At 52.4% G+C, this 26759-nt stretch overlaps 1 protein-coding gene across 2 annotated transcripts; it reads left to right on the top strand.

The window, feature by feature from the left end:
- Positions 1–3818: 3818 nt before the first annotated feature.
- MAL (mal, T-cell differentiation protein) lies at positions 3819–26532 on the top strand. 2 transcript variants are annotated; one of them, XM_012641898.1, is made up of 4 exons: positions 3819–3990; positions 21706–21873; positions 22808–22933; positions 26458–26532. In XM_012641898.1, exons 1-4 carry the CDS (start codon positions 3898–3900, stop codon positions 26530–26532), a joined length of 462 nt encoding a protein of 153 aa, XP_012497352.1. In that variant the 5' UTR covers positions 3819–3897. The 2 variants fall into 2 exon arrangements, with proteins under 2 accessions (XP_012497352.1, XP_012497353.1); XM_012641899.1 differs by lacking the exon at positions 22808–22933 and having other exon boundaries at positions 3898–3990.
- The last annotated feature ends 227 nt before the right edge of the window (positions 26533–26759 follow it).

Genomic DNA, 26759 nt, shown 5'->3' with positions numbered 1-26759 from the left:
ACCCAGACAATGCCGGCAACTGTTTTGTGCTCAGAATCTCAGAACTTGGTGATGACTTTCTCAGATAGTGGCAGAGTGCCCTGTCTCCCTAGAAAAAACAATCCTAGAAGAGGCTCGGGGGAGGGGGGCAGGGGCCTTCCCCTCTTTGTCACTGGACGCAGTGGGCGCACAGTGCCCCGCGGGCCCATCGAAGGGCCACGGTCTGGGAAGCAACACCATTCCTGGCTTCCAAGTTTGTGGATTTTGTGCAGTAGGCACAGCAGCAATGGGAACGAAGCCTGCTTTCTGGAGTCAAGAGGCCTGGTGGCCCACCATGTGGCTTGGGCACTTTATCCCCAATTGTGAGCCTATAGGGTGGGTGACACCTACCAGAAAGGCTCTGTGGGATTGAGTGAGGTCACATGGGCAAAGCGCCTACACCAGTGCTGGGCACTTAGGAGGCCCTCAGTAACAATGGCTCCCCTCCGCCCTCCGAGGCCCCGGTAGCTGTGACTGCCTTTCACCTACCCACCAGCAGGTGCCCCCATTGCTTCACGCCATCTGTGGAAGCCACGGCTGTGGGTGACTGTGTCCATCAGACAAATAAAATCTCTGGGGGGAGGTGCAGGCCCAGGGTAGCCCTCTGAACCCAAGTCTTCACCGCAGATGTAACAGTCAACTGAATAGAGTCCCCTGCCATCAGTCCAAGTCCAGCCTCCCCATCCAGAAGTGGGGGTGACAACCCCCAACTTCCTTGTGTTCCCAGTGGGAGGAGGAAAGGTCCTGTTGGCCTGGCAGAGAAGCCCCAGGGAAGAAGTGCCCAGGGCCATGCCTACGATGACCACGAGGACTGGATTTGGGAGGCTGCAATGGTCTGCATGGAGCATGTCATTGACTGGCAACTGCCCATCTTGATCAAGTCTTCGTCAAGTAATTGCAGCTTTGGAGGTGCAGCATCACTCAGGTTCAAGGCTGAGCTTCACCGCTCAGCCGCTGTGTGGCCTTGGGTAGCTGCTTAACCTCTCTGAGCCTCTGTGACCTCATCAGTAAAATGGGAGTCATCTTACCAACCTCAAAAACAAATTGCACCTGCTACTATTTGTTGGTGACTCCTGTCCCAAGAATCTTTCCCCAAGCACGTCCCTCCCCCTCAATCTCCTCCCCCCCCATTTCAATACACACAAGCTGGGGGTAACCTCTTCCTCCCTCAGGCTGGCATCGCAACCACAACTTTCTGGTTTCTACTTCTTAGACACCCTAGGCCATGTTATTAATTTGACAGAAGCTCCAGATCCGCCCCAGACCAACCCCCTCATTCACACCCACTATACTGCTAGGAAGACAGGACACTGCAATGAGTTATTATTGGCTGAGTTGCTTTTTCATATCCTGCTGGAAACCAAAATATGGCCCTAGGCTACTGATCAATATGAACCCCCTAAATCATCAGCAAGGGTCCCAGAGTGCCCTGGGGAAGCTCTGCTGGGAAACGAAGACAGGCCCATCTATACTCACCAAGGTTCTCGATCTTCAAACAGGGTCATTCCACTTCCTCCTCAGGGGCCAGGCACAGGCAAGGCTGCGGCCATGCCGGCACTGGCTGATGTTTACTGAGCGTTCACTGCGGGCTGGTCCTGGTTAGGTGCTGAGGATGTGCTATGGTGGGGAGGGAGATGGACAGATGGCGGTGGGGGTGGGGGATGCCCTGCAGAGGGTAGAGTCTGGTCAGAAGGTGAACATCAAGCAAAGGCCCCCAAGTGAGATGAGGGGTTCACGGAGACAGGGACAAGCCCCCTTGGCCTTGGCCAGCTGCCTTCCTAGTCCTCTGAAGCCTCCTTAGAGATTGTTTCCCCTTACACCTTACCAAAGGAGGGCTGGAACTGTTGAGCATCACGAAGGGGCACCAGGGAGCCGAGCCTTTTCCCCAAAGTCTCAGACCCAAGTTTGAAGGACTTAGCAACAAAGGCTTGAAATAGGTAGCAAAACCCAAACCAAACCAAACCAAACCAACAAAAACCCTCAAGGCCAGGCAAAGACATTATTAAGAGTTGATAGGACCTTTGTGTTTTCTAACCAATATATACTGATAGAAAAGTCGTCAAGCAGCTTTGGCTGGATTTGCTTGAGGTAGTCCCGGCCCCTATCAGTTGTGGCTTTCTGTGGCTGCCTGGCTTTGAGCATTGTTCCCACTACCGTCTCCTCAGGAGGGAGAAGATGTCCTTTCAGGGGCCAGCAGATCCAACTATAAGATGCTCTAGGTGAATGAGGATCTGGGGGAGGGTCCCTGACAATCCCACAGCCCACTGTGTCCAGAGAGGTCCTGTTCTGGGGGCTGGGTGGGGGGCCTGACACAACGGCATGGAGGTGGCAGGGCGCCAGGGCTGGCAGCTCACAGAGACACAGTGGGATTTTCTCATTTCAAATGCTTGGTCCTTTTCCATAAGCAGTTAGAATGGGGAGCTCATGGGTGTGCATTTTTGCTTTTGAAAATGTGTCCAGGAATGTACTTCTCTCCACAGGGACTGGGAAGGAAGGGGAGCTGTGCAGAGGGAAGGCGTGAGGGCCCCACAGGGGAGAGGAGCCCCTTGCCCTGCTAGCAGGACCTGAGGGTGAAGCCGGAGAAGCCCTGGGGAGTCTGAGCTGGAGGCTGAGAAGCTGTTTTCTTTCTTGGCACAAGGCAATCTGAACTGGGGCAGATTTTAGGCTTTGGTGTTTATGGGAGAAAACTCGGCAATAATACTATTCATACTAAAAATAAACAGGCAACTACTGGAGTGCGACATTTGTTTTAAAATAAAGGCAAAAAGAATAAAGAAATTGTATTACAAAAACGAACAAAAAACCGGGCAAAGGACCTGAGGACAGAGGTCGTACCACCCGCATAAGTGTCTGGGTTCTTCCTTCGATAGAAAGTGATGAATCTCTTCTGGTAAAGCCTCTTTCTGTCTCACGGATTCAATGCAGACCTACCTACCACCGCCACCACGTGGGGCTGGCACGGCTGCCCACTCTCAACCAGACACGCAGCTCCCGCACGAAGCGGTGCGGCCTGGGCGCAGGGCTCGTAGGACGCAGGGAGAAAGGGTAGGTGGCAGAGCCCGGCTCAGCGCCCTCCCTGCAGACCCCCAGCCTGCAGCGCCGGTCGGGACTGGAAGCCTGCGCGCAGAAGTCGCGCACGCACATTAACACACCCGGCGGAAAGAGGAGGGAGACTCAACTTAAGAGTTGGGGGAACCAAGGGCAACACACCTAACCTAATCATCTGTACCACGGAAAGGGCGGCGGGAGGAGGGGGGAGGAGGAAGGAGGGGACGGGTATTTGTATACACAAGGAGTGCAATGCGCACTACCCGAAGGATGGACATATTTGAAACACGGACTTCGGTGGGGGGGGGAAACCAAGGGCAACACACGTAACCTAAACATATGTACACCCATAATTTGCTGAAATAAAAAAAAAAAAAAAAGAGTTAAAACAACGGTGACCCGAGGGTGCCATGGTGGGAAGGTTTCGGGCGGGTCACTGGTGGCTATCATTCTTAAGGGATGAAGCCTTGCACCTGCGAAGCGTGCAAAGCGTGAGAAGCGCCTCACCAAAGTAGCTTTGTCCTGCTCCCTGCAGGAGGTGGTACTCAGGGGTGGGACGCAGGAGTCAGGCTCCCGCGCGCAACTCGGCACGCCCGGAGCGCACCCTCAGTGTGGTTGAGGGTGGTGCCTGTGGGGCTCCTGCCCGGTCCCCTGGGGCTGGGGGCGGGGCGGCCTGCGGCCGGGGCTCCTCCCTCTTCTGCCCCCGGCTCCCCTGCTCTTAACCAGCGCGCGGGGGCATCCAGGCCACTGGGCTCCGCGGAGCAAGCCAGAGGTCAGCGCGGAGCCGGAGCCGCGCGCGTCCTGTCCCGAGGCCGACGCCAGCTCGCCGGCATGGCTCCTGCAGCGGCGTCGGGTGGCAGCACCCTGCCCAGTGGCTTCTCGGTCTTCACCACCTTCCCGGACTTTCTCTTCGTCCTTGAGTTTGTGAGTGGCTCGCACGCCCTGCGCCCTGGCCAGGGAAGGGACGGGATGGGCTGAATCGCGTGCCTTAGTGGGGGCTGTCCCGGCCCGATCCGCAAGCTGCGCAGGTCCTGGGAGCCTTGGGGTAGCGGGGACAGGGTGAGGGAGCCACCACTAGAAAGTCCCCTTCCACCTCCCAGATGTTTATCCCCTTCTAGACCAACAAAATGGGGGGAAACAGTCTCCAGGACTGTGGTGGAAAAACCAAATTCTCAACCTGGGTCAGATGTTGGAAGCGGGCCAGGTGGGGTCCATTCTTTGTTTGCCGGTTCCGAAGCTGCGCATAAAGAGACCCACTTGGCACCGGCGGAGCAAAGGAAGCTCATCCCCACCCTCTGCGGCTGTCAGAGAGCAGTGTCCTTGTAGCAGCGCCCAGCTTTCCCAGGGAGAGAAGTTCGTTTAAGAAAAAAAAAATCAGCAAAAGAAACCTTAAAATCATTAGAAACTTTAGTATTACCAACCGAGGTTTGGAGAAGGGAGTGAACTGAATCCGGTTTATTCTCTCCTGGCCTTTTAAAGTTGCTGGCGAGTGAAATGTATTTGCGACAATTTGGTCTGGAAATAAGAAAATAGAGGCCATAGTTTGCTCCACTGCAGTAATTCTGCCCTGTGTGTGGGGCGGGGGTATATGGGGAGGCCAGTGAGAGCTGTGGGCTGTTCCTCTGCTGACCTTGAGCTGTCTGGAGACCTCTGCACCTGCAGTCCGCCGCCTTGCGCCCCTGCCTGTGGCTGTGGGAAAGCGCTTCCTACTGTGGACTCCTCGTAAAGTGCTTACTGTGTCTCCAGCCGTCAGACCTTCCTCAGCCTCAACTCCCCAGGGGCCACTGGCCCTTGCCTGGGAGGAATCTGCTTTATTTTATTTACTCTGTGGGTGTGGTGTGTGCAGCCACGGGGATATCTTTTCCTGTGTCCCCACCGCAGAAGCAAAGGCTTGGAGAGTTGATTGGGAAAGAAAGTGCTGTAACCTGACTGTTTAAAAACTGGACCCCAGGTTTTTATTGACTGATTGCAGGGTGGAGGGTGTGAACACAAAAGAGAGCAGGCTCTGTCATCCATGAAGGGCTTGGGGGAAGGAGCAAAGAGAGCCAAGGTTCCTGGTAGCAGGGATATCATTGAACCTGTGGTAAGAGTTGAGTTCAGCCCAAACCTGGTTGTATCCAGTGACTTTCTTCATAGCCAGAATCAAATAAGTGACATTTAGAAGAACTCATGGACACCAATGAGCCCCACCATTTGTAGCTAGGGACCCCCAGGCCCAGAGTGGGGAGGGCTTGCCCAAGGGCAGCCAGGTCTCCAACCAACTCTCTTGCCTTTCCACGTTCCTCCCATGTTCCAGGTCTCCAGGCAAAAACCTGGAACAGTGACCAGCTAAATGCATTTGACACAAGTACATGGCAGATGCAGGAACCCTCCCCAGGGCTGGCACATACCCCAGAGCACACACTGGATTGTTCTTTTCCCCAAAGATTCATCATGGTCCCTCTCTTTATCATCTCTTAGCCCATGTTTGTCCAAGGTTGCATTCCTGAAAATGATCGTAGTGTCCACAACCTCTGGATAAGTAATGGGTGGTTCCTTCAGAGACTTTACACAGAGGTATTTACAAAGGTAGTTTTGTGACCAAAGAGATGATATCTAATGGTGAGATGTGATGGAGCAGAGAGGTTTTAAAGCAACAAAGCTCTTCTTAATGTCTCTTACATTGCTCTGAGTGGCTTATCTTGCCTTTGTAGCTGTTTGGGGAGCATTATAACAAGATTCATGACAGAGTGTGTTAGTTGGGCTTTGGGCTTCTGCAGAAGGCTCTTGTGCACCTCCTTCCACTTGCTCTTGGGAGAGCTGGGTTCAGGTGGCAGAGGTGGGTGGGCCTGCCTTCACACAAGGGATGACCACCCAGTGTCCTCTCAGCCAAGGAAAGGAGTGCCCCTGAGGGTAGGAACAGCCCAGCCAGGCAGGGTGATCTGATCTGTGGGGGGAGGGGACAGGAGGCTCCCACCCAACCCACCAGCCCCACAGAGAGAGGTGGCGTGTGGGAAACCTGTGAAATATCAATTAGTGGAAACTTACTCTTCCAGTGTGGTTTTGTGACCTGCAGTAGGAGGGGCTTCCTGAAGAAATAATTCCCCCTTGCAGGGAACACCTCCCTCTCAGCTGTCTTAGAAGTTGTTTCTCCTCTGCCTCAGGTCTGTTCCCCATCCCCTCTCCCCACTTTCTAGGAGGCCTGAATGCTAAGGAGTTGCCTTCTCTAGAAATCTTCCTTCCTCTCTATGTAGGGTGCTGGCTCACAGGTACCTGGGAGAAGAGAAAGTCAATCCCAATCCTTCAAGTTTTCCTCGGAATGGATTGTAAATACGAAGGCATGAGTTTTGATATATGGAGGAAATGCAGAATTAAAGGATCCAAGGAGACACTGGCCAACCCTAGGAGGGTTTTTTAAAATTAGGGAATATTACAACTCAACAACAAAAAGAGAAACCACCCAATTAGAAAATGGGCAAAGGACTTGAACAGACCTTTCTCCAAAGAAGATACACAAATGGCCAAGAAGCACATGAAAAGACACTCAATACCATTAGCCATTAGAAAATGAAATCAAAACCACAAACAGATACTACTTCACACCCATTAAGATGGTTATTTTACACCAAAAAATGGAAAATAACAAGTATTGGCCAGGATGTGGAGAAATTGAAACCCTTGGACATTGCTGGTAGGAATGTGAAATGGAAAACAGCTTGGTGGTTCCTCAAAAAATTACTCTATGACCCAGCAGTTCCACCCCTGGGTATGTAACCAAAGGGTTCAAAGCAGGGACTCAAGTGCATGTGCATGCATGTTCCCAGCAGCCCTATTCACAGTAACCAACAGGTGGAAACAGCCCAAAGGTCTGTCATGATGAACTGGATAAACAAAATGTGATATATCCATACAATGGAATATTATTCAACCATAGAAAGGAATGAAGTATGGATCTATGCCACCAAGTTGTTAAACCTTGAAAACTCTATGTTAGGTGAAAGAAGCCAGACACAAAGGGTGACATATTATATGATTCCATTTATATAAAATATCCAGAATAGGTAAATATGTAGAGACAGAACACAAACTAGTGGTTTGCTAGCGATTGAGGGGAGGGGGAAATGAGGAGTAATTGCTTAATTGGTATGGGGTTTCCTTTTGGGGTAATGAAATGTTTTGAAATTAGATAGAGGTGGTGGTTGCACAACACCGTGGACGGACTAACTGCCACTGAACTGGTTAAAAATGGCTGGTTTTATGATTTGTAAATTTCACCTCAATTCGAAAAAAAAATGAAGAAATATTTCAATTACTACAGAAGAATACATATAATGTTTTAACAGGTATCTGCATAATCATTGCCCAACTTTTTCAAATCTTGATATTTTGCCTTATTTGCTTTTTAGTAGTAAGGAATTAAGGCTTTTCAGATAGCATTTCAGCCCCCCGGACATCCTTCTGTTATCTTATTCTCTCTCTCCTCCCTCCATCCTCAGAGCCACCTGTAGGCTGAATGTGGTGTCCATCACTCCCAAACACAATTTAGGCGATTACTGCACACATACCCATGAACTACATATGGCATTGTTTTACATGTTTTCACACTTTCTGAAAATAGTATCACACTGTACATATCCTTCTGCAACGTGCTCTCCAGGCAACATTATGTTTTGAGATTTAGACATGCTGACGTTGTTTATCCATTCTTCCCTTAATAGACATTTTGGCTATTTCTGATTTGCTACCTTTAGCCATTGCAGGTAGCATTTCCAAGAACATTCTCCTATTTGCCTCTGTAGTTACATGGTGGAATTTTCTCCCAGAAACACATGGAGGATTTGACTTGATGGGTCATTTTCATTTTCCCAGATGTTACCTCTTTGCTGTCTAAAAGGGTTATTCCAATCTACACATTCCAGGAATGGATTAACTGAGAAGCTGATGAAGTTTAATTAAATTCAAGACCCCTCACTTACTCAGGCCCCTTTCAAGACCCTGCTTAATTTGTTTCCTTTTATAAAGATTGTCCCCAAATTGTATAAGCTTCAGGCTAACTCTGACTTTTCCTGGCTCCCACCAGCAGCGTATGAAAGTCACCATTGTTCTTCATCACTTGGTAGTGTCAGACTTTATAATTTTCTGCTAGTCCAATGGGTGTGAAATGCATGATTATTTTTTAAATCTGTAGCCCAGTGAATTGTTGATGACTCACAGTTCAGATTCCCATGCCTGACCTCCCAGTGGCCTGGGAGGCACAGATGGCCAAGGCCAACAGGGTGGAACTCCACTGCACTTCCACGGCAGGGGAACTGCCCACTGGAGCAGGTGAGGATGGAGGCTCAGGGTGGGGCATAGCAGCCTCACCTTGGCCCATCACCCCTATTCAGGAGCTCCTGACCTCTGAAAGCTACAGAGTCCTCACAAGAAGAGGAAGGCAGGCCCAACTAGGTAGTGCAACCCCGCCTTTCTGAGCACCTCTACAGCCACAGAGGCTGTGCTGCTGCTGCAGGTGGTGGGATCACAGGTGCACCCCTATATAGTCCTGGGACGAAATGTCCAATGCTGTCCTCTCCCCCAACAACTCAACCCAGGGCTTTACTTCTGGCCTGTTCCCCTGCAAAAAGTGCCCACCCAGTGAGGGACCTTTCCTTTTGGAGCCAGTCTCTGTCTCCTTCTGCTCTTCGTCCTCCCTTGTAAGCCAGGGGCTTCATGACACTTGGCCACCATTCACAGAACAGGAGGTCCACGTGCCTCAATGTGACCAAGGCCCCCAGGGACAACTCTTCCCATGGATTGCAAGGGGAGATCCCCCCGCCCTTTCAAGACTTGTGAAGGAAGTGCCTGAAAACAGGTGATGAGATCATTAACCCGACTCCCTCCTCCCTGGCCTGCAAAGGAGGTGGGGTCACCGAAGAAAACGATTGGGAATTAAGAGAGACAATGCTTGTGGCAAGAGAGACAATGCCTTGGACCAGTGTGTGCTGGGAATGCCACCCACCCTCCAGGGGTTGGGCCTCTCCTCTGTGCCTCAGGAGCATGGGAGACAAAGAGGAGTAGTGTCATATTTGGGGGTGAGGTGGGGTCGGTGAGCCACCTGGAATTGGTTTGCAGTTTTGACTCTTACAATGAACTAGACATAGCAATTACTAAAATGACACCTCTCTGTGACCCAAAGTGACTAGACTTCTTATTATTTAAGAGCAACCAGACACATCTTGGGACCTGCCCTAGAGTTTTACCCAGCTGGGGAAGGGCTGGCCCCACAGAGCTAGGATTGGGCTGTTAAAGCAGTTTCGTGTTTGGTGGTCCACGTTCTGGCTACATTGGGAGGGGAGTGTGAGAACTCCTAGGAGACAAGAGATGTCAAATCACAGAAACCTCATTTTCAGAGCTGAGAGGAAACTGAGGCTCAGAGAGGGAGTGGCTTGCCCAGGTCACTCCAGGGTCCCGGGAGCACTTCTTGCACCAATGGCAGGTCACCCAAACACCTACTCTAAGGGAACCTGAGTAGGCAGTCCTGCCTGCCTGGCAGCCCCGGGTAGGGCTTGGGTCTTTTCTTTCCCCCACAGAACGAAGGGGCAGCTCAGAGTCACTGGGCGGCTCACACCCACTGGGCCTCCTTGTCCAAAACATGCCCTGCAGATTCTGAGTCACTAGGTCCAGGGAGGGTCCAAGAATCTGCGTTTGATAAGCACTGCACACCCTCCACCCATTAAGCGTGATCTGGAGTGGTCATCTGTAGGTCAGGGCACCCCCTTGACGTTTTCAGGGAGGGACAGAATGGTGGGAACAAGTTCTCAGTGAGAGGCAGGGGCAAGGAGCCAGGTGCTCTAAGATTCTCACGGGTTCAGGCCAGGGGGACCTCCTCTGTTCCTGGAGAAATTTTCCTGCTGCCCCAGCCAGAAACCTCCCCAGCAGTGGCCAGGGAGTGGGGCTGGCCCTCCTTGGCCAGCATTGGACAGTGGCTGAGTTGGTCTTCCCTGGCTGTGTCTGCCAGCTCCTGGCCCTGTCCCCTCTCTGTAGCCACTTAGAGAGGGGTACTGCTTGATACCGCTTGGGATTTTCTCCTTTCCTCCTCTCCAGAGGGAGGAGAAGTATTTCAGATAGAGGTCTCTCAGGGGTTTGGTGGAGTTGAGAAGTGACTTTTCCGGTTTTTCAAGCACCAGAGGCCTGCTTTGATCAGGAGGCAGTGACTGAGCTGTTCTCTGGAAGCTGCTACGTGTGCTGATGGGCTCAGCTGTGCAGGGTTGTCACACGTGTGTCTTCACAACCGAGCTCTATTTTAAAAGTTTGCCTTTTAGCTTTTTGAAAGTAACTCCCCCACCTCACGGGGATGGGAAAATGCCTCAAGAGGTACAAAAGCGCCCTCTCTGCCCACAAGCTTTCAGGAGAGAGTAGGAGGACCCAAAATGCCAGGGAAAGCTCATGCTCAGGTTGGCCAGGGACAGAAGCTGACTGCACCTGCACCTGCCACGCCAGCCGGCCAGCGGAAGAGCCCAGGCCAGTTCTTTGCGGCCTCTGGAGTGGTTGCCTTTGCTCTGGGGCCAGGACACAATCCCTAGGAGAAGGGGCTGGGGGAGGACACTGGGCCACCTGGGGTCTGCCTTGCCCTGGGATGGAGCCAGCCAGTCTGGAACTAGATGGGGGCTGGGGCTGACTCCTCATAGATTCAGTGCCGAGCCCCTGGCTTTCTAGCATGAGGGGCTGGTTAGGTTGCATCCCTGACCTGGGCTGGTCTAGAGTTTCCTTCAAGGCTGTCCCATCACAGTCCCTGGACATGGTGCTTTGGACCAACAGTCACCAGGCGCTGATAGGATACCCCAGCAGGTGTTCCCTTGTGGTGCTGATGGACATAGTAAGGTCAGTGAGTGTTGGCACCCCTTGTCCTTGAAGCAGTGATGCCATGGGGTGTGTGGCCAACTCCTTCTCATGGGTTTCCGATTGTCCCCAGGAGCATGGAACATGGAGCAGGTCCCCGGCAGTCTCTAATCATGGGGACTCCAAATTGCCCTCTACACTCTGGTGGGAAGGGTTGGCTCCCAGTTGGCTCCTGGCTGGGCACCAGCAGCACAACTATTTCCTAGGGTCATAAATGTACTGGCATTCTGTGGCTTCTCTGCCACTCCTGCCTCTTTCTTAGCTAATGTTCTACCTGGCTGAGTCAAAACAACCCCAGTATTGAATCATTTTAATGCCCCAAGGCCCTGGGGCCTGAGAAAAATATGTAGGAAATTAAAGGAAAACCTTGTCGGCAGCCATAACACATCAATATACACCAGTGTGGAAGAGAAAGGCCCAGGGCGACATGGCCAGTCTGAGATGACCTGAAATTCCAGGCCAGAGCCCCAGATTCCCGCGACAATGCAGGGAGGGGAAGAAGGCAGGAAGAGGAGTGAAGTCCCGGATCCAACTTTGAAAGGGGTGGGCACTCCAGGGATGGGTCAAATGCGGAAGGACAGATGGTGATATGCCCTGGCCTGCTAGTGGTTGGGCGCGGTCTCGATGGTGGGCCAGGGGACGGGAACGGCAGGCCCGTGTCTGTGGAAGAGTGACGGCATCCTTCCGTGTTTGATCTTCCACTTGTGTATGGGTCGTAAACACAAACGCTGTCATTCTTTTCCTCTGAAGGAACAGAGCCTATTGAAACTCTGGCCCAGTGGAGGTGGGGGAGGGAGAACCCCCCACACACACACCCCACCCCGCCACCTCCTTGGCAGCTCTCCCAGCTCAGCGTGAAGACTCACGCTATGCTCTCTCCCCATGTTAATAGTCTCATGGCCATTTCCAAAGCCCACCCTAGACATGGGGAGAGGGGCGTTCATGGTAAACTGCTGGGGGGACACCATGGGTAACCGCCACAGCCATGCAAGCCCAGACCTGGGCCCCGGAGCCGAGTGGGCTTGTCAGAGCCGGCCCCCAGCAGCCATGGGAATGTGGGCAGGCAACGGCGCCTCAGCTTCTGCGTCAGTAAAATGGGGATGTAGCAGCACCTACCTCAAGGATTGCTGTGAGGATTAAGCAGATGTGACATACACAAAGTTCTTAAAACTCTGTACACACAGGTACTGCTCAATAGCTATTAGACACGGTTTTTGTTAATGAACCAGCTCTGAGATCAAGTGGCCAATCTGTGCCAACGGTGGCAACGGGGGAGGAGGTCCTCAGACCCATCCCTCACCACTTGTGCCTTAGGTGCCCTCCTGTACCGTCCTTAGGACTGGGGGTGAGTGCGATTTGGGATCGTGCTGGGCTGTTGAGGGCACACTTGACTTATCCTTGGGGTCACCGAGTCCTGCACAGACACCACCTTCTTGGGGCCTTCCCAGTGGCTCTTCTCTCACTGAGAAGGAACAACTGAGGGGCAGAGATCAGTGCGTCCCCTGCTAGGAGCTTCCCCTGGCCAGAGGATGTGGCAGCCCTGTCCTGCCTTCTGCCGTGGTGGCATGGTGCTTCTCGCCCAGCCAGTCTGCTGCTGGGACAGGTACGGAAAGCGACGCAAATTGCTGCATCTGCCCGCAGGCATAGGAACCAGTTAGCAGTGAGCCAGGATTAAACCTTTCAAAAGTGATTTGTCATGTGTCAGTGTGTCTACTGTCTGGAAGGGCACTGGTTAAGGGAGGGGCAGCCTCTGGCCCAAAAGTGTGCCCTCAGCTCCCCCAGCCTCCATCCTACCCCAAGCTGCTTGGCAGGCAGGGCACAGTTGGATTAAGGGGCCTGGCAGGGAGGGAACCACCTAGCTTGTGAGTCTTAGGACTCTTTCTAACACCAGCCACAGAGCTTCCACATCTCCATATGTGGTGCGGCGCATGGGAACGCTTCTGTGTCGGAGGTGGCCTCTCAGCCCGGGCTTAACCATCACCTCTACCTGGAAGCCCACCCTGATAGCCCCCTCTGTGGCACTCAGCATACATTCTGCAAGCTCTTGCTTGTCTGTCTTGTGCCTACACCCCAAGTCTGCCCATGTCCCCAGCACAGACCAGGTACTCTGAAACATTCATTCTCAGCAAGCACTGGTGGGAAAGGGGTTGGTGTCGTGTCTCCCACCTGGCTAGCATTTATAAATCACAAGATGAGTCCTTGACCTCAAGGACAGACAGAGGGTGAAACTGACAATGACCACCACTTCCCAAGAGACCCTGGGGATTCCAATTCCCTGGGACCCTCAAGAGAAGCACCGGGCCCTGGGTGGGCGGTTTCTTCTCACCTTTTGCAGTTATGCACCTGTTTTTGTTTGTTTGCTCACATTACTAACCTACTTGGCGACTCCCATCAATACCTTTTGTTTTTCTTGCATTTAAGCCACTCCTGTTTGGTCTAGCATTTCCACAGATTTTGTCTCTGATGGGTGGCTTGCCTGGTATTTTTCACAGAACCTCCTAGTTTCTGTTTATCCTGCTGAGTAAACCAGGGGTATAGGTGTGGTCGGTGAAATTTTCCGTCCAAAAGAGGACATGCCTGTCGGAAGACCCCTAGATTTGTGGACCTGAGAGGAGTTTTCTCTCACTGAGGAACTAGGGACCGTCCTCTACCTGCTGAGGAAGCCGTATATTAAGCCAGCAGTCATTTCGTCGTGCTGGTGGCAGGCGCTGTGGGAGAGAAGGCTTCCCGGGACTGGCCCGAACAGGGGGCCCAGTCCACACCTGCCTTGTGAATATCATCTACGGCCCGAACTCCGCCCTCCTCTCTTTGAATCCAACTCTCTATTTCTTCACAAACAGATCCAAGGCCCCCCGAGTCCTGGTCTTGCCTTCAGATTAGCTAAAGGGACGCTGTCTAAGCCTACCTGGGAAGGGATGATGGCCTGATAGGTCCACCTGGGAGGAAGAAGCCTGCTGAAGAAGGGGTCAGGAAGCGAGAGCAACTGGCGTGGGTAAACTGAGTCAGATGGCCCACACACCACTCCTGGTGTTCACCTGGGGAGTAGCCCCAGAGGCCAGACTCTCGACAAGCTGCCTTTTCAGCTGGTAGAGGGGGAGAGAGTCGCCACACAGAGACTCTTCTGACCCCTTACCCGATCCCTCCCCATGGGGTCAGACGGGGGGTCCTATGAGAATTACTGGGTGCTGTCCCTGTCCTGTGTGACATTTTTAGCTGGTCACCCTTGCTGGGACCCTGATACTTTCTCCAGGGCCTGAATCTGCCCCTGGTGGACCCAGAGCTGCTCCAGTGAGGTGCCTGTTTAGTGCATGAAAGAACGAATGCATGAGTGAGTGAAGGAAGCCTGCCCCCTGGCTCGCTGGAGCTGGGCTCCCCCACATGGGGGAGGGGCTTATACAGGAACCAGAGAATCCCGCTGTGTTTGCTGCCTCACCTCTCAGACCCATTCTCTGAAGGGAAGAGCCAGGGGACCTTGGGGAAGACTTGAGCATTTAGGGGTCTTGGGTCTTCACCCCCCCACACTCCCGCTCTGTGCGTATTCATTCTCCCACCACCTAGTGCATGGCGACCTCTTGACTTCACCCTAGTGTCAAAGCCTGTTTGTCCTGTGGTGCCATTTCCCTCCACAGTAACTCACCCTTAACCCACCTCTACCTACACCTGCATGCACACACACGTGCATGTGCACACACAGGCACATATACACACCGAAGCACAAGCATATATACACATACATATAGGCACACAGACACATGTGGACACACACACATATACATACCCACACAGGAAAATGCCCCCCACCCTCTATCTAGCTCACAGAATGATTAACTGTTTTAGTCAATCACCCTTTAGAGCTGGGCAGAGATTGCTGAGCCTCTCCTGGGCACACAGTTATTACTGGTCAGATCATCTACACACAATGTCCTCCTGGCGCTGAGATAACCCTTGACTGCTAAACAGTTCAGTGAGTGAGTATATTGCCAGCAACACGAGATGGGTTTGCTGTTTCTGGTGGCCTTGGGAGAGCACCCAAGGGCTCGGAGCTTGCAGCCCTCCCAGCAGATGGAGATGAGTCCTTGTGTGCCCCTCATCTGGCCAGGACATCTTTTCTTTTCCTTCCTGGGGAGGTGATTTTTGCCACTTGACCCGAGTGGCAGGATGGCTTGGCATTTGGGGCACAGCCTATGTTCTGTGGCCAGTGTCCTTTACTTCTCAAGAATGCAGGGCACAAGCTCCTGTGCACATATGCCTTCAAGGGTGCAACCACATGCTCTGAGCTGTTGGGATTTCTGATGCTGGGCTCCAGGGGCCACGCCACCAGGTATGTGGGTGGAAAGCCCTGTGTGGGAAGACCTCTTGGCTCATGTCTTGATGAGTTATTGGAAGAATTCCTGCTGGTGGATACCCTGACCAAGTAAAATGGAGCCACAGAAAAATATGCAGAGAATTTGAGCAAGCCCTCTGCGTTGACCTTGGATGCCCAAGTCCTGGGGCAGAAACACTGGGGATTGTGGATGAAGAGTTCTTTCAGCCACACGCAATGGAAACTCCAGACGAATCTCAAGAATGTGCCAGAGAATTCCTTTTCCCTCTTTTATGACCAAGGCTCATTGTTGAAGGAAGCCTTTCTCAAATCTTTATGCCCTTTGTGTTTCCTTCTACAGAGGCGGGCACATTTTTCTCAACTTTTGGTTTCTGGGAGACCGTAGGTTGTTCTCTTTTTGATGCTTTTGAGGTTATTTTTAAACTCTGGCTCTCAACAAGTTTTGGAGTGGATAATTGTGCATATTGAGTTCATAGACCACTGGAATTTTCACATGGTTACAGGTGAGACTTGGCTTCACCTTACGATGGCTGCGACAGCAAGCACCCCTAGCGGTGGCCATGTGCCAGCACTCTGCAGATATAACTCATTTCATAATTACTGTTCTTGTTACTGTTGAGGTCAGGGGATAGAGATGTTAAATAACTTGCCCAGGGACTGCAGGTCACCCAGCTAGTAAGTGACAGAGCTAGCTTCAAACTTGTTAACTCTGGATCTAAAGTCTACACCTGAACCAACATAGCCTGCCCTCCACGGATTAATTCAGAAAGAGCAAGTGAGAACCCTCTCTGAGCTCATGCATGAGCTCCTCAGAAAACTATTTCCTGAGGGAATTTTTTCACAAAAATCATTTGATTGGATGGATGTGAGCACTTTGGAAACCTTTTGTCCAGTTTTGTACGTTATCCCTGGTTCTTTGAGAACTTCAGCTCTGCTCAGCACCCCAAAGTGGACTGAATTAAAGATGGTGGACTCCAGCCCCAACACACCTGTTCACAGACAACGAGGCTGTATCCTGGCATTTAGAGGACACCCAAGGACCAGCTGGTCTCATCTCATGTTCAAGGAAAGACAGGGATCAAAGCCTGGGGAGAGAAGAGGAAAGGAAAGGAAGCTTTAGGGTGACATTGTACACCGAGAAGCCAGGCAGGAGCTGGAGAAGAGTGCTCAGCTGGCGTTGTAGGGAAGCTGGGCATTTGAGATAGGAGCCATTTCCTCTTCTGTTTGACATGCTTGCATTACCAGAAGATCATCCACAGTCTTATGTCATGAAAACACTTTACAAGACCTTTGCCAAAGAGCCTGGAATATCTGTTTCTTGTCCTGTAACTCTCTTTCCAGTTGAATCAGACTCTGGGCATGAGTCCTGGGCATTGGTGTTCTTTTTAAAGGTGACAACGTATAATCAGGGTTGAAGACAGTAGTGTTAACCCAGGCCCCACCCCATTTCCAACCTGGGGCTCTGGGATTCACACAGAGAGCTCAGCGTATGTGGCCCTCAGGCCACCCAACCTGGAGACGTTTGTCTGAGACCACCCTGCCAGCTGCACCATCTCCGGTACGATGGACAGTGGCCGGGGTGCGGGTGGGGGTGGTGGGAAGACTGGCCTGTTGCAGAGATGCACGGACATGAATAAAGTTTTCAGAGTAATGCCTCTGAGCATTTGCCGCCTGGAGGCTTGAAACCACCTAGAGTTTTCTTGATGAAGGGAAATGCTTGAACCCTCACCTACCCCCTTGCTGTTGACAAATATTTGGCCAGTGGGGTGCTGAGGCCAGGCTGGAGCGATTGCCCTCTGCCCAGGAGTGCGTTATCTCACTGGGTGCGGGTGCTGGGTTGTTCTCTGTTTGCTCTCTGTACACTTAGTAGGTGGAGTGGGGTGGGAACTGGCTTTGGTGCCCGTGATTCACACTGAATCTCAGTTCTCTTTGGAGTGGGGCACGGAGGCTCACCCTCCCGTGAGTCCCATCTCCTGCCACTCCTTGACCCCACCTCTTGCCCGGCTCCCTGGCCTTTGGAAGCCCTTGTGGTTGCTTCAGCATCCTCTGGGCTTGGCATAGGCCCTTTCCTCCCTCTGGAGAACCACTCCCTGACTCTTTGGCCTGGTTAACCAGTTAAGTCCACCACTCCCTTCAAGACTCAACTGAAGCCATGCATAGTCCACACGTTACCCCTCGAGGCTGATTGTCAGCCTGCATTGTAACTGGCTGCTCGCCCTCCCATCCGTGGGTGTTGAGTAGTGCTGGGCATGGTGCCAGACGCTTCACACTCACATCCACAGTCTCAGCCAGTTCACACCAGCCCACAGCATGGGGAGACATCTGCCAATTTACAGAGGGGGAAGCCAGGCCCAGAGGCGAGTCCCTACTGCAGCCTCCTGCAGTGAATTCAGCCCTCTGAGGATGCCCTGTAGGAGTTGGCATGAGAGGAGGGAACCTTCACCCATCACTGCTGTCGCAGCTGCCACCGTGCCCTGCACTAGAGTCTCACAGCGGCCCACAGCTCTTCTACAGAGAAGACCAGAGCAAAGGGACATGCTCCTAAGGGAAGGGGCACAACTCCATGGCAAAGCTGGAACAGGAAGCTGTTTCCATTTCACAGACATCTGGCTGGGAATAAAATCTCTCCTTGCTCAGCTTTGCCTTTTTCTCTTACTCCTCCTGGTCCTCTCAGAGTGGCCCTGCACCATCCCCAGCACCCTCCGAGATGGCCCCCATGGCCCTTCCCGCAGCACAGCCACCCTGCACTCCTCCCTGGGCATCTCCTGGGCAGGGCTGTGAGGGGAAGGCCTGCTTCCCCCTCCTGGGAGCAAAACCCTGTGCTGAGGATATTACCTTCACATGGCTTGTCATCTAAAATATGTTTCTGGGGCAGAGGAGGACCGGTGGCACCCTTCCTGTAAGAACGTCCCTGGGAACTGGGTGTTCCTCAGCTCTTTCTGGCTTGGAGGCTCCAGAGAGATGAGACACACTCCCCAGGGCCCCCCAAATGGTGGAAGACAGATTGGGCCATTGTGGGGGCTATGACAGAGAGATATTTTGTAAAAGTCCCCTTGAGAGAGAATGTATCACCTTGAGGACATTGTGCTAAAGGAAAGAAGTTAGTCACAAAGTCCATATATTATATGGCTCCATTCGTGTGAAAGTTCGGAATAGGGAAATCTATAGAGACAGAAAGTATCCCAAGAACGGAAAAACAAGCACCACGTGTACTCACCAGCAAATTGGTATTAACTGATCAACACATAAGTGCACATATAAGAATAACATCTATTGGATGTCGGGCAGGGGGGAGGGGGCAGGGGGGAGGAGGGGATGGGAATATGCATACACAAAGAGTGTGATGCGCACCATCCGGGGGATGGACACGCTTGAAGCTGGGACTTGAGGGATGGGGAAAGGGCAACATACGTAACCTAAACATCTGTACCCCCATAATATGCTGAAATAAAAAAAAAAGAAAGGAAGTAGATTAGTTGCCTGGGGAGGGGCAGGGGAGCAGTAGCTGAGATGGGATTAACTTCTGAGGTGATGAAAATGCCCTAAAATTCACTGTGGCCATGGTTGCACGTATCTGTGAATATACCGAAAACCATTGAATTGCACACTTTCAGTGGGTGAATTCTATGGTCTATGAATTATATCTCATTAAAGCTGTTTTAAAAAAGAAAAAGAGAATTCCTCCCCTCCATCTCACTATGAAACCTTTTGCTATAGAGAAACCATACAGAGAAAAAAAGTCAGCTAAATTTTTTGAAGGACCTATTTTCAAGGCTGTGCCCCCAGAGGCAGGGTGGGACACCATGGACAGGGGCCTGCCATAGACTTCGGGAATCTGCATGAAAGTGTGGTGGGGGGAGGGAGAGGGAGAGAGAACACAGAAAAGCACACCCCACCCCCCAAACACGTCGAAGTCTGGCTTAACCTAGAGCCCAGGCAGCAGCTGCGTCCAGCAGGTGGACTCTGTAGGAGACTCTGTAGCAGGCCTCAGTGCACCGGCCTCACCCCGACGCTGCCTTGTTTCTCCTGCCCTCGCTTCCTGACCATGGGTCCCATCTCAAGCCGCGAGGGGAGAATGGCGCAAAAAAAGGTGCGGTGAGCCGACTGCAGACCAGCAACCAAGGCCACGTTCTCAGATTTTGCCATTTCCAGGTGCCGCCTGTGCATCAGTTTACCTCCTATGTATTAATATTTTACAGTTAATATATTTCCCAAAATAACAGCATCACTGCGTAAACATAGAAACAACCCGGTTCACATTTGCCTCCCTGTGCTCTAGGAGAACCCCAGACACCTGGCTCCACTCCGAGCACTTCTTGCCTTAGAAAAACCGAAGAGGGTGAAGGAGGGAATCGTTTCCTTGCTGTGGCATTCAGTCATCCTCAATGCCATGCCCATTGGTCACCCACAAGCGCCTCTGGCCCACCAGGCCCCACTGGGATCCCATCATGGAGTTTTTTCCCTGCCACGTGCAACCCAAGCCGCCCCTTTGGGGTTTGGCTCATAAGCAGCTGTAGTGTAGTCACACCCAGCTACCAGGAGACCAAAGGCCAGTTAGCTAACTTGGGCACTGTGCATGGCCAGACAGGGTCCTCCCCTTGTCTCCCGCCAGGGAGGCAGCTGTATGCAAGGCAGACCTTACTTCCACTACTACCTGCTCAGACGAAGTACCATCTCGTCACTAAAAAAATACACTTGTGTTTGTGCCAAGTGCTGCAGAGATGCACAGGACTCCCTGGGAGCATATGAACAAGGGACCCACTCAGATCAGTCCTCCTTGGATGGTCAGGAGAGGGATGTCCCTCCCTCTGCCCACTAGACGGATATACCCAATCTATCCTTCTGTTTCTCCATGCCACACCCTCCTGCCTCCACCAGAAGTCCTCCTCAGCCATCAATGGGCTCGTGTCACTTTGTCGGTGCCTGTTATGGAAAAGGCCAAGTAATCTGTTTGATCTTAAACACAACTGTGCATGAAATCTACACATACATCTTATTCTGTGGTGGTCTGAGGATTTTTATTTAATTGATTTTGCTCCAGTTCTGACAAGGCATACAGTGTGACCCCCTGGCTGTGTCACATGCCTCAGGCAACTTAGGATCCATCAATCAGCAGAGGACATGTTCTGGTCAGAGATGCCCATATCCCATTCACTAGCCACAACCTGTTTTGATAAATCCAGATTCTTTGGGCACTGATTTTTCTACCCAAGTGTGATTGTCTCCTGATGCTTCTCAGCCAAGTGGCTCAGAGAGCACCCGTGGAGAAAGCGGTAGCTCTTACTCAGCAGGTGGGCAGCAGCAGGTCCAGGGAGATGGGGTCAAGGTATTATGTGAGCTCACACCCCAGGGGACTTCAGATGGAGAGGGCAGCCCCGTCTTCAGCCCTAGATGCTCAGAAGATGGTGCCAAGCTCGGCAGTACCTCAAAGACCTTCGGCTGCAAAGCCACCTCCACAGGTGCCCAGCCCGCTCCAAGTCCAGCCCTTATCTGGGTGGGGACAGGTGGAGGGGGCTGAGCTGATTTCCCACTGGGGCAAACAGGAGCGGGGAGGAGGAGTACAGAAAACCCCAGCCAGGGTCTGTGTGTGCGTGTTCACAGCAAGGAGCGCGACTGTGCCATTGAGGGCTCTTACTGGCCCCTCTATCTGTCCTTGTGCTCTTCTTTGAAACGTGGTGCTCACTGACCCTGGGACATCAACTGGGGTGTCTTCTGGATAACCACAGGGGTGAACTTCTCTCATGCCTGTCCTTGGCCATCTGAGGAGACGGCTGACCTGGGCCGTCTGTACCGCAACCCCAACTCCAACAGAGCACTTCTTGAATTTAAGGATATAGGGGTCAAATCTCAAAAAGTAAAAAAAAAGCAAGCAAGAAAGAAAATCCTAATGACATAGTGTGGCTAATTTGTTTGGCCAAGTAAAAACCAAAAGAATCTGCTAGTTGCCACCATTTCATAAAAAAACTGCTATTTTAGTATCAAAGCAAGTAGGAAGGACAGAATCTCAGAAGCCCTTCCAATACTGCAAGACATAAGTCCTTTCTTGAAATGATGTTACTCAATTTCCACTGCCTCAGTTTCCCCATTTGACAAATGGATCAGTACTTTGCTCATAGGGTTGTTGTGAGAAATAACTGAGTTGGTATTTTTGAAGTGCTTGGGACAGTGCCTGACATAATAAGTGTGATATAAGTGTTTGTTAAATAAAAAATTAAAATTGTGTTTAAATTATGAATAAAATCAAGCCCATAGAGAATCGAAGAGGCTGAGATTTGGGATCCAGCGAGGCCCTGGGGGGATGAAAGATTCATTTGTGGTGGTGACGGTGCCTGCCCTGTTCTTTTTGCCTCCCTCCTGTGCTTCCACACCCCAGGCCCAGTGTGACCACTGGGTCTGGGCCCTTCCTGGACTTGGGCTCTCCTCTGACCCGACACTCACCCCTGCCCTCTCCCCTGCAGGTCTTCGGGGGCCTGGTGTGGATCCTGATCGCCTCCTCCCTGGTGCCCATCCCCCTGGTCCAGGGCTGGGTGATGTTTGTGTCTGTGTTCTGCTTCGTGGCCACCACCGCCCTGCTCATCCTGTACATAATTGGTGCCCATGGCGGGGAGACTTCCTGGGTCACTCTGGTGAGTCCCAGCCCAGGCTTTCTTGGGGGGGAGGGGAGGGGCAGCATGGACCCTGGCCCTGGGTGGGTGGCCTTCCCGGTGCTGGGCGAGGCTGCCCTACAGACATCTCCCTCCCGTGTTCCAAGGCGGAGCTGGCCTCGCAGAGGTGGAGGCAGAGGCTGAGGCTTCCGCGCTGGTTCTCACTGGGCCCGCCCCTTGTGCTCCTGCTCAACTGCCTTTTCATGGATAGCCAGCCGCCCACCCTCTCCCCACACCACTCGCACCGGCCAGGTGCCTGTTGGCACGTGCCGTCATCCAGGAGGGCTGTTGTCCCCGGGGTGACAGGGCCCTGGAGGCTGACTGAGGCTTCCATTCCTGGCGATCAGGCCACGTTACTGCCCAGCTCCTCAGCCACGGCCCCCCATGTCAATTCTGCTTGGACACCTATGAAAAGGGTCAAACGCACACTTGGGACACCTGCCTGTTGCCTGCTACAAAGGGCTGGCGGCCGCTTGGTTGAGCCTCCCACTGAGACTTTTGAAATCACTTCTGAATCTCAACCACACAAAACTTGCTTCAGTACTTTTTTGCTTTTAAATATATCAGGAGCCAAAAAACCCAAAAGCAACAAAACAAAACAAAAAAAAACAATGGAAACAGCCTGGGCCTCTCTCACCCAGCACTGGTCAGTGAGGCCACACCCAAGCCAGAATGCGGCCACGCATGACACTTCCCAGGTGCAGAACCAGCTTCTCCCTGTGGACGTCCCAGGCAGCCAGGCGGCGCTGGGTGAAGAGCCTCTGTGAGGACAGAGGCTGGGAGGGGGATGCAACTCAAAGGCAGTGGCAGGAGACAGGAGGGGGCCATAGCCATGCGATGGGGGGGTCCAGGGCCCTGCATCCGGTCCGGTGCATCTCTTTCTCCCGACCCCACCGACACCCTGTCTGACCTGCAGGACGCAGCCTACCACTGCATCGCCTCCTTGTTTTACCTCAGCGCCTCGGTCCTGGAAGCCCTGGCCACCATCTACATGCAAGACGGCTTCACCTTCAAATACTACCACGAAAACATCTCTGCTGTGGTGAGTCCTGTGGCAGAGGGTCTGAGCAGAAGGCTACCTAGGCCCTCGCTTTTTCTTCAGTTCACTAACTTTTGAGTGAAGTCAAACCTCCCCTCCTTTCTGAAGCAACAGAGTCCCTGAGAAGGGAAGTGACATGCCCAAGACTCCCTTAATCTGGGCAAAGCTGCACTGCCCAGGCCTGGGTGGGCTTTTCAGAGGGCAGACGATGACCGCTGAGCCCCCAGCACTGTCTGAGCACTCTGTGACAATCCTATTTAACCCTCGTGACAACCTTTCGACATAGGGTTATTGGACCCATTTCACAGCTGGAGAAGCAGGGCCCAGGGGCGTGGGTAACTGGCCCACCGTCCCCAGTCATTGGTGGCACCAGGTGTCAAGGCCAGGGGCTCCGTCTGCCACACTCTTAGCACCAGTCTGGCACCGTGTCTGGCCTCTTGGCCCCCTGACTCTCCAGGAGTGGTCTTCCACCCAAGCATCACCCAGGGGCAGGTGCCCTGAGGCCGGGGGTGGATTTTCTTTTTCGTGGTATGGCTCAGAATGACAGGGAGTAAGAGAGTTTATTGTTTCATAAAACATTTTTTCAGAGTTGTGTGTGTGTGCCCCTGCAGTGTACTAACTCACAATGCCAAATGTGTTTCTAACCATGGGTATTGTTTCAAAAGTAAGAAAAAGTTTCAGAAGTAACACTCCTCAGATTTCTAGAAATTGACCTATGATTTATGCGAATCCCAAGGTGGAGTGTGGTGGTAGGTCCCAGGATGCCAGCTCCGGTGGGCCAAAGCTGTGTCGCCCCTCCTTTTGGAAAGAGCATGGCAGAGGCCAAGAGAAGGCCCATAGGATGGGCATCACTGGGCATTGGAAGGGGTTTGGCGAGATGCCTCTTCCAGCTCCCAGGGAGGTGTCTGGGGAAAGTTCCTCAAAGGCTCGTCTGCCAGTCCCTCTGGGACTGTCCCCTGCCCCAAGAAGTCACACGCTGCCCTTGAGCTCCCAGCCTACAACCACTCCCCTAAACATGGCCCCTCAGGCTCCCTGGCACCCCCTTAGGGGCCCCACAGCGTGGGAACATATCCCCACAGGGCTGGTTTCTAAACAGTAGCACAGTCTGGTAGCACCTTGGGTGTCCTTCCTCCCTGGGAGGCTGGTGACTTGCCTGCTCCAGCATCCTTCAAATGATGCTGTGTCAGCTCCTCCCCCTCCCACCTGCAGAAGGCTTCTCTCTTAACAGACATCAGCACAGCATTTGAAAACAATTTCCATAAAATCGCTGTGGTCAATGATAGTGAAATGTAGACGGAATACGGTTAGTGGATCAGCTCTTGATGGAAAAACTAGATGGGGTGAATTACTGCCCCTGCCCACTGGGCAGATCTCTAGTTGAGAACCACCGGGCTCTGTCTACTGAACTCAGACTTTTCGCTTTTATTTTTTATCAAAATGCAGCATACAGCCAGAGAAGTGTGCAGGCTGTGGACAGCTCGATGAATTTTCACAAAGTTAACGCCCCCGTGTAGGCAGCATCTGTGCTAAGAATCATGATAAACAGCTCCCTGAAATCCTCCACTTGTCCTGTCCCTGTCACTGTGCACCGCCCCACCACCACCCAACTTCTGATTTCTAGTACCCAGCCTTTGAACTTCATATGAATGGAATTATACAGTGGGTATTGTTTTATGTGTGGCTTCTTTCTCTCAACCTTACATTTGTGAGATTCATCCACGTGGCTGGGTGTAGATGTAGATCTTTTATTCTCATTGCTGTAGAGTGTTCCATTGTAGGGAAGAGTAAACCAACAGCTATTTATCCATCCCACAATTGATTAAGTCCCGCAGTTTTGTTAGTTGAGTTGGATAAACATGAACATGCCCAGGCAAAGGCAGGAATGTTAGAATCAAGAATCAGAATGTTCTCAGCAGGCAGGTGCACCAGGAAAAAAACCGCCAAGATGAAATATGAACCAGGTTGGAGGTCAAGTCATGCCTTTCCATTCAAACACCAGTTGCATCAGTACATGGGGGAGAAGGAGTCATCATTACTCAGGATTTAACCCCAGACCCTGCCCAACCACAACATGCCCTTAGATGGTCTTGGGGGTGGCCAGTCTGGGGCATATGAGGGTACAGGAAGGCACCTCAAAACCTCTCTTGCACACCCTGGCCTTTGGGAGCAGCCAGCCTGCCTCGAGCCCTGTGGTTCCTAATCAGCACCTATCTCAGAAGCCGAGCTTCTCCGCTCTCTCCTTTGTTGGTGGCAGAGCTTCTTTGCCAAAGGGATCCCTGGGATTGGTGGAAGTTGACTGAGGAGAGCTGGAGATTTCTGGAGAAATTTGGGGGTTTCTGGATCTTAGCCATGGTGGGCAATCATGGCAGCAGGTTGGGGAAAGGTTTCTGAGGAGCCAAAATATGTCCATTCACTTCTCCAGCTCTAAATGTCTCCAGGAGGACAAAGAGCCTCTGTTCCTGCTCCTGTTGGGGACTGCTGAGGCGCTTCCTCCGCCCAAGGTTCTCGCTGGGCCTGGAATTCCCACCTGGTGGGGAGAGGTGCTTTTTGGGGGGCTGCTCACCTGTGTATGACTGATTGCTCCTCTCAGACAGGGTACTCAGTAGTTCCCGGATGAGTTCTCCTCGGTTTGTTATTAAATAACTAGGTTTACTCATCACCGCAGCCAATGAGGGGTAAAGAGTTCACCTGTGCGTGGCTGCAGGGAGAGCAGGCGTGGTGATGGCTGGTGTTTATGGGCATTTTCAAGAGTCACAGAAGCGTGGCCGCCCTACGTGTTGTGCCTGGGTCGAAACTCTTGACCCCCGCTCAAGTCAGAGAACCAGGTGCAAATGTTGGACTTGGGGCAGGCCAGCCTGCAGGGGACAGCCACCTGGAGTAGGGCACTGGTGCCCAGATGAACACAGCAAGTCACAGGCAACTGTTTGTCATATTTCCAGGCTTTTGTTCCCAGAGCCCAGATGGCTGACTGGATGGTCCCAACAGCCAGCCCTCTCAGGAAGCTCCTCCTTTGGACAAAAGCTCAAATCTTTGTCCCTTACTTGCTGTGAAGCCGGGCTCCCTCAGCCATCTCTGTGAAATTAAAGGTCCTAGAATAAAATCCTGATAGGGTCTGAGGATGTCCAGGTAAGCACGGAGCCAGCAAAACCAGGTAGTCACAACCTCCCAGCCAAGCTGCTGAGACCACAGCTGGGGACACTGGTCTTGCTGGTGTTGGGGGAGGAAGTTTTCCAGGGAGAGTGGTTAATGCCTGCTGGCATGCTTTCATTGGAGGGGCCTTTGAGGGCCCCATTTCAAGTCAGCTGACACCAATGTGACATTGTGTGATGGCGAATAGTTCTACCTTACACGCAAGTCCCAGAGATCACTGGGATTCAGGGCACACACGGCTCAGCAGGAAAGGATGTCTGTGTGGGCAATGGGGAGCAGCTTCGGGCCTGTCCTCCCCACCCCAGGATGCAGTGCGGACAGCCGTGCCTCACCCCGTCCCCATGCACTCCTTTACTGTTCCTTTCTCTTGGTTCCAGGTGTTTGCCTACGTAGCCACTCTGCTGTACGTGGTCCATGCGGTGTTTTCCTTAATCCGATGGAAGTCTTCATAAAGCAGCAGGAGCACTTGAGCTGAAAACCCAGACGGTGTTAACTGATCGATCCACCTTCCAGCATAACTTTTTAGAACACGGAAATGCTCTCGATGGTGGAAAAAAAGAAAACGAACCTCCCCCCAAAATAGCCATGCTCTGTTTCTGTGGGTGTCACATTTAACTTTCAACTACTGCGCTATCTTTCTAGGGTCACTTCCTGTTTGCAAAAGGGGGGCTTCCTGTCT

This window comes from Propithecus coquereli, unplaced genomic scaffold, assembly GCF_000956105.1.
Source record: "Propithecus coquereli isolate 6110/MARCELLA unplaced genomic scaffold, Pcoq_1.0 Scaffold171, whole genome shotgun sequence".
Lineage (NCBI taxonomy): Eukaryota > Metazoa > Chordata > Mammalia > Primates > Indriidae > Propithecus > Propithecus coquereli.
Note: the sequence above shows the minus strand (reverse complement) of the source record. Positions and strands in the feature narration are given on the sequence as shown.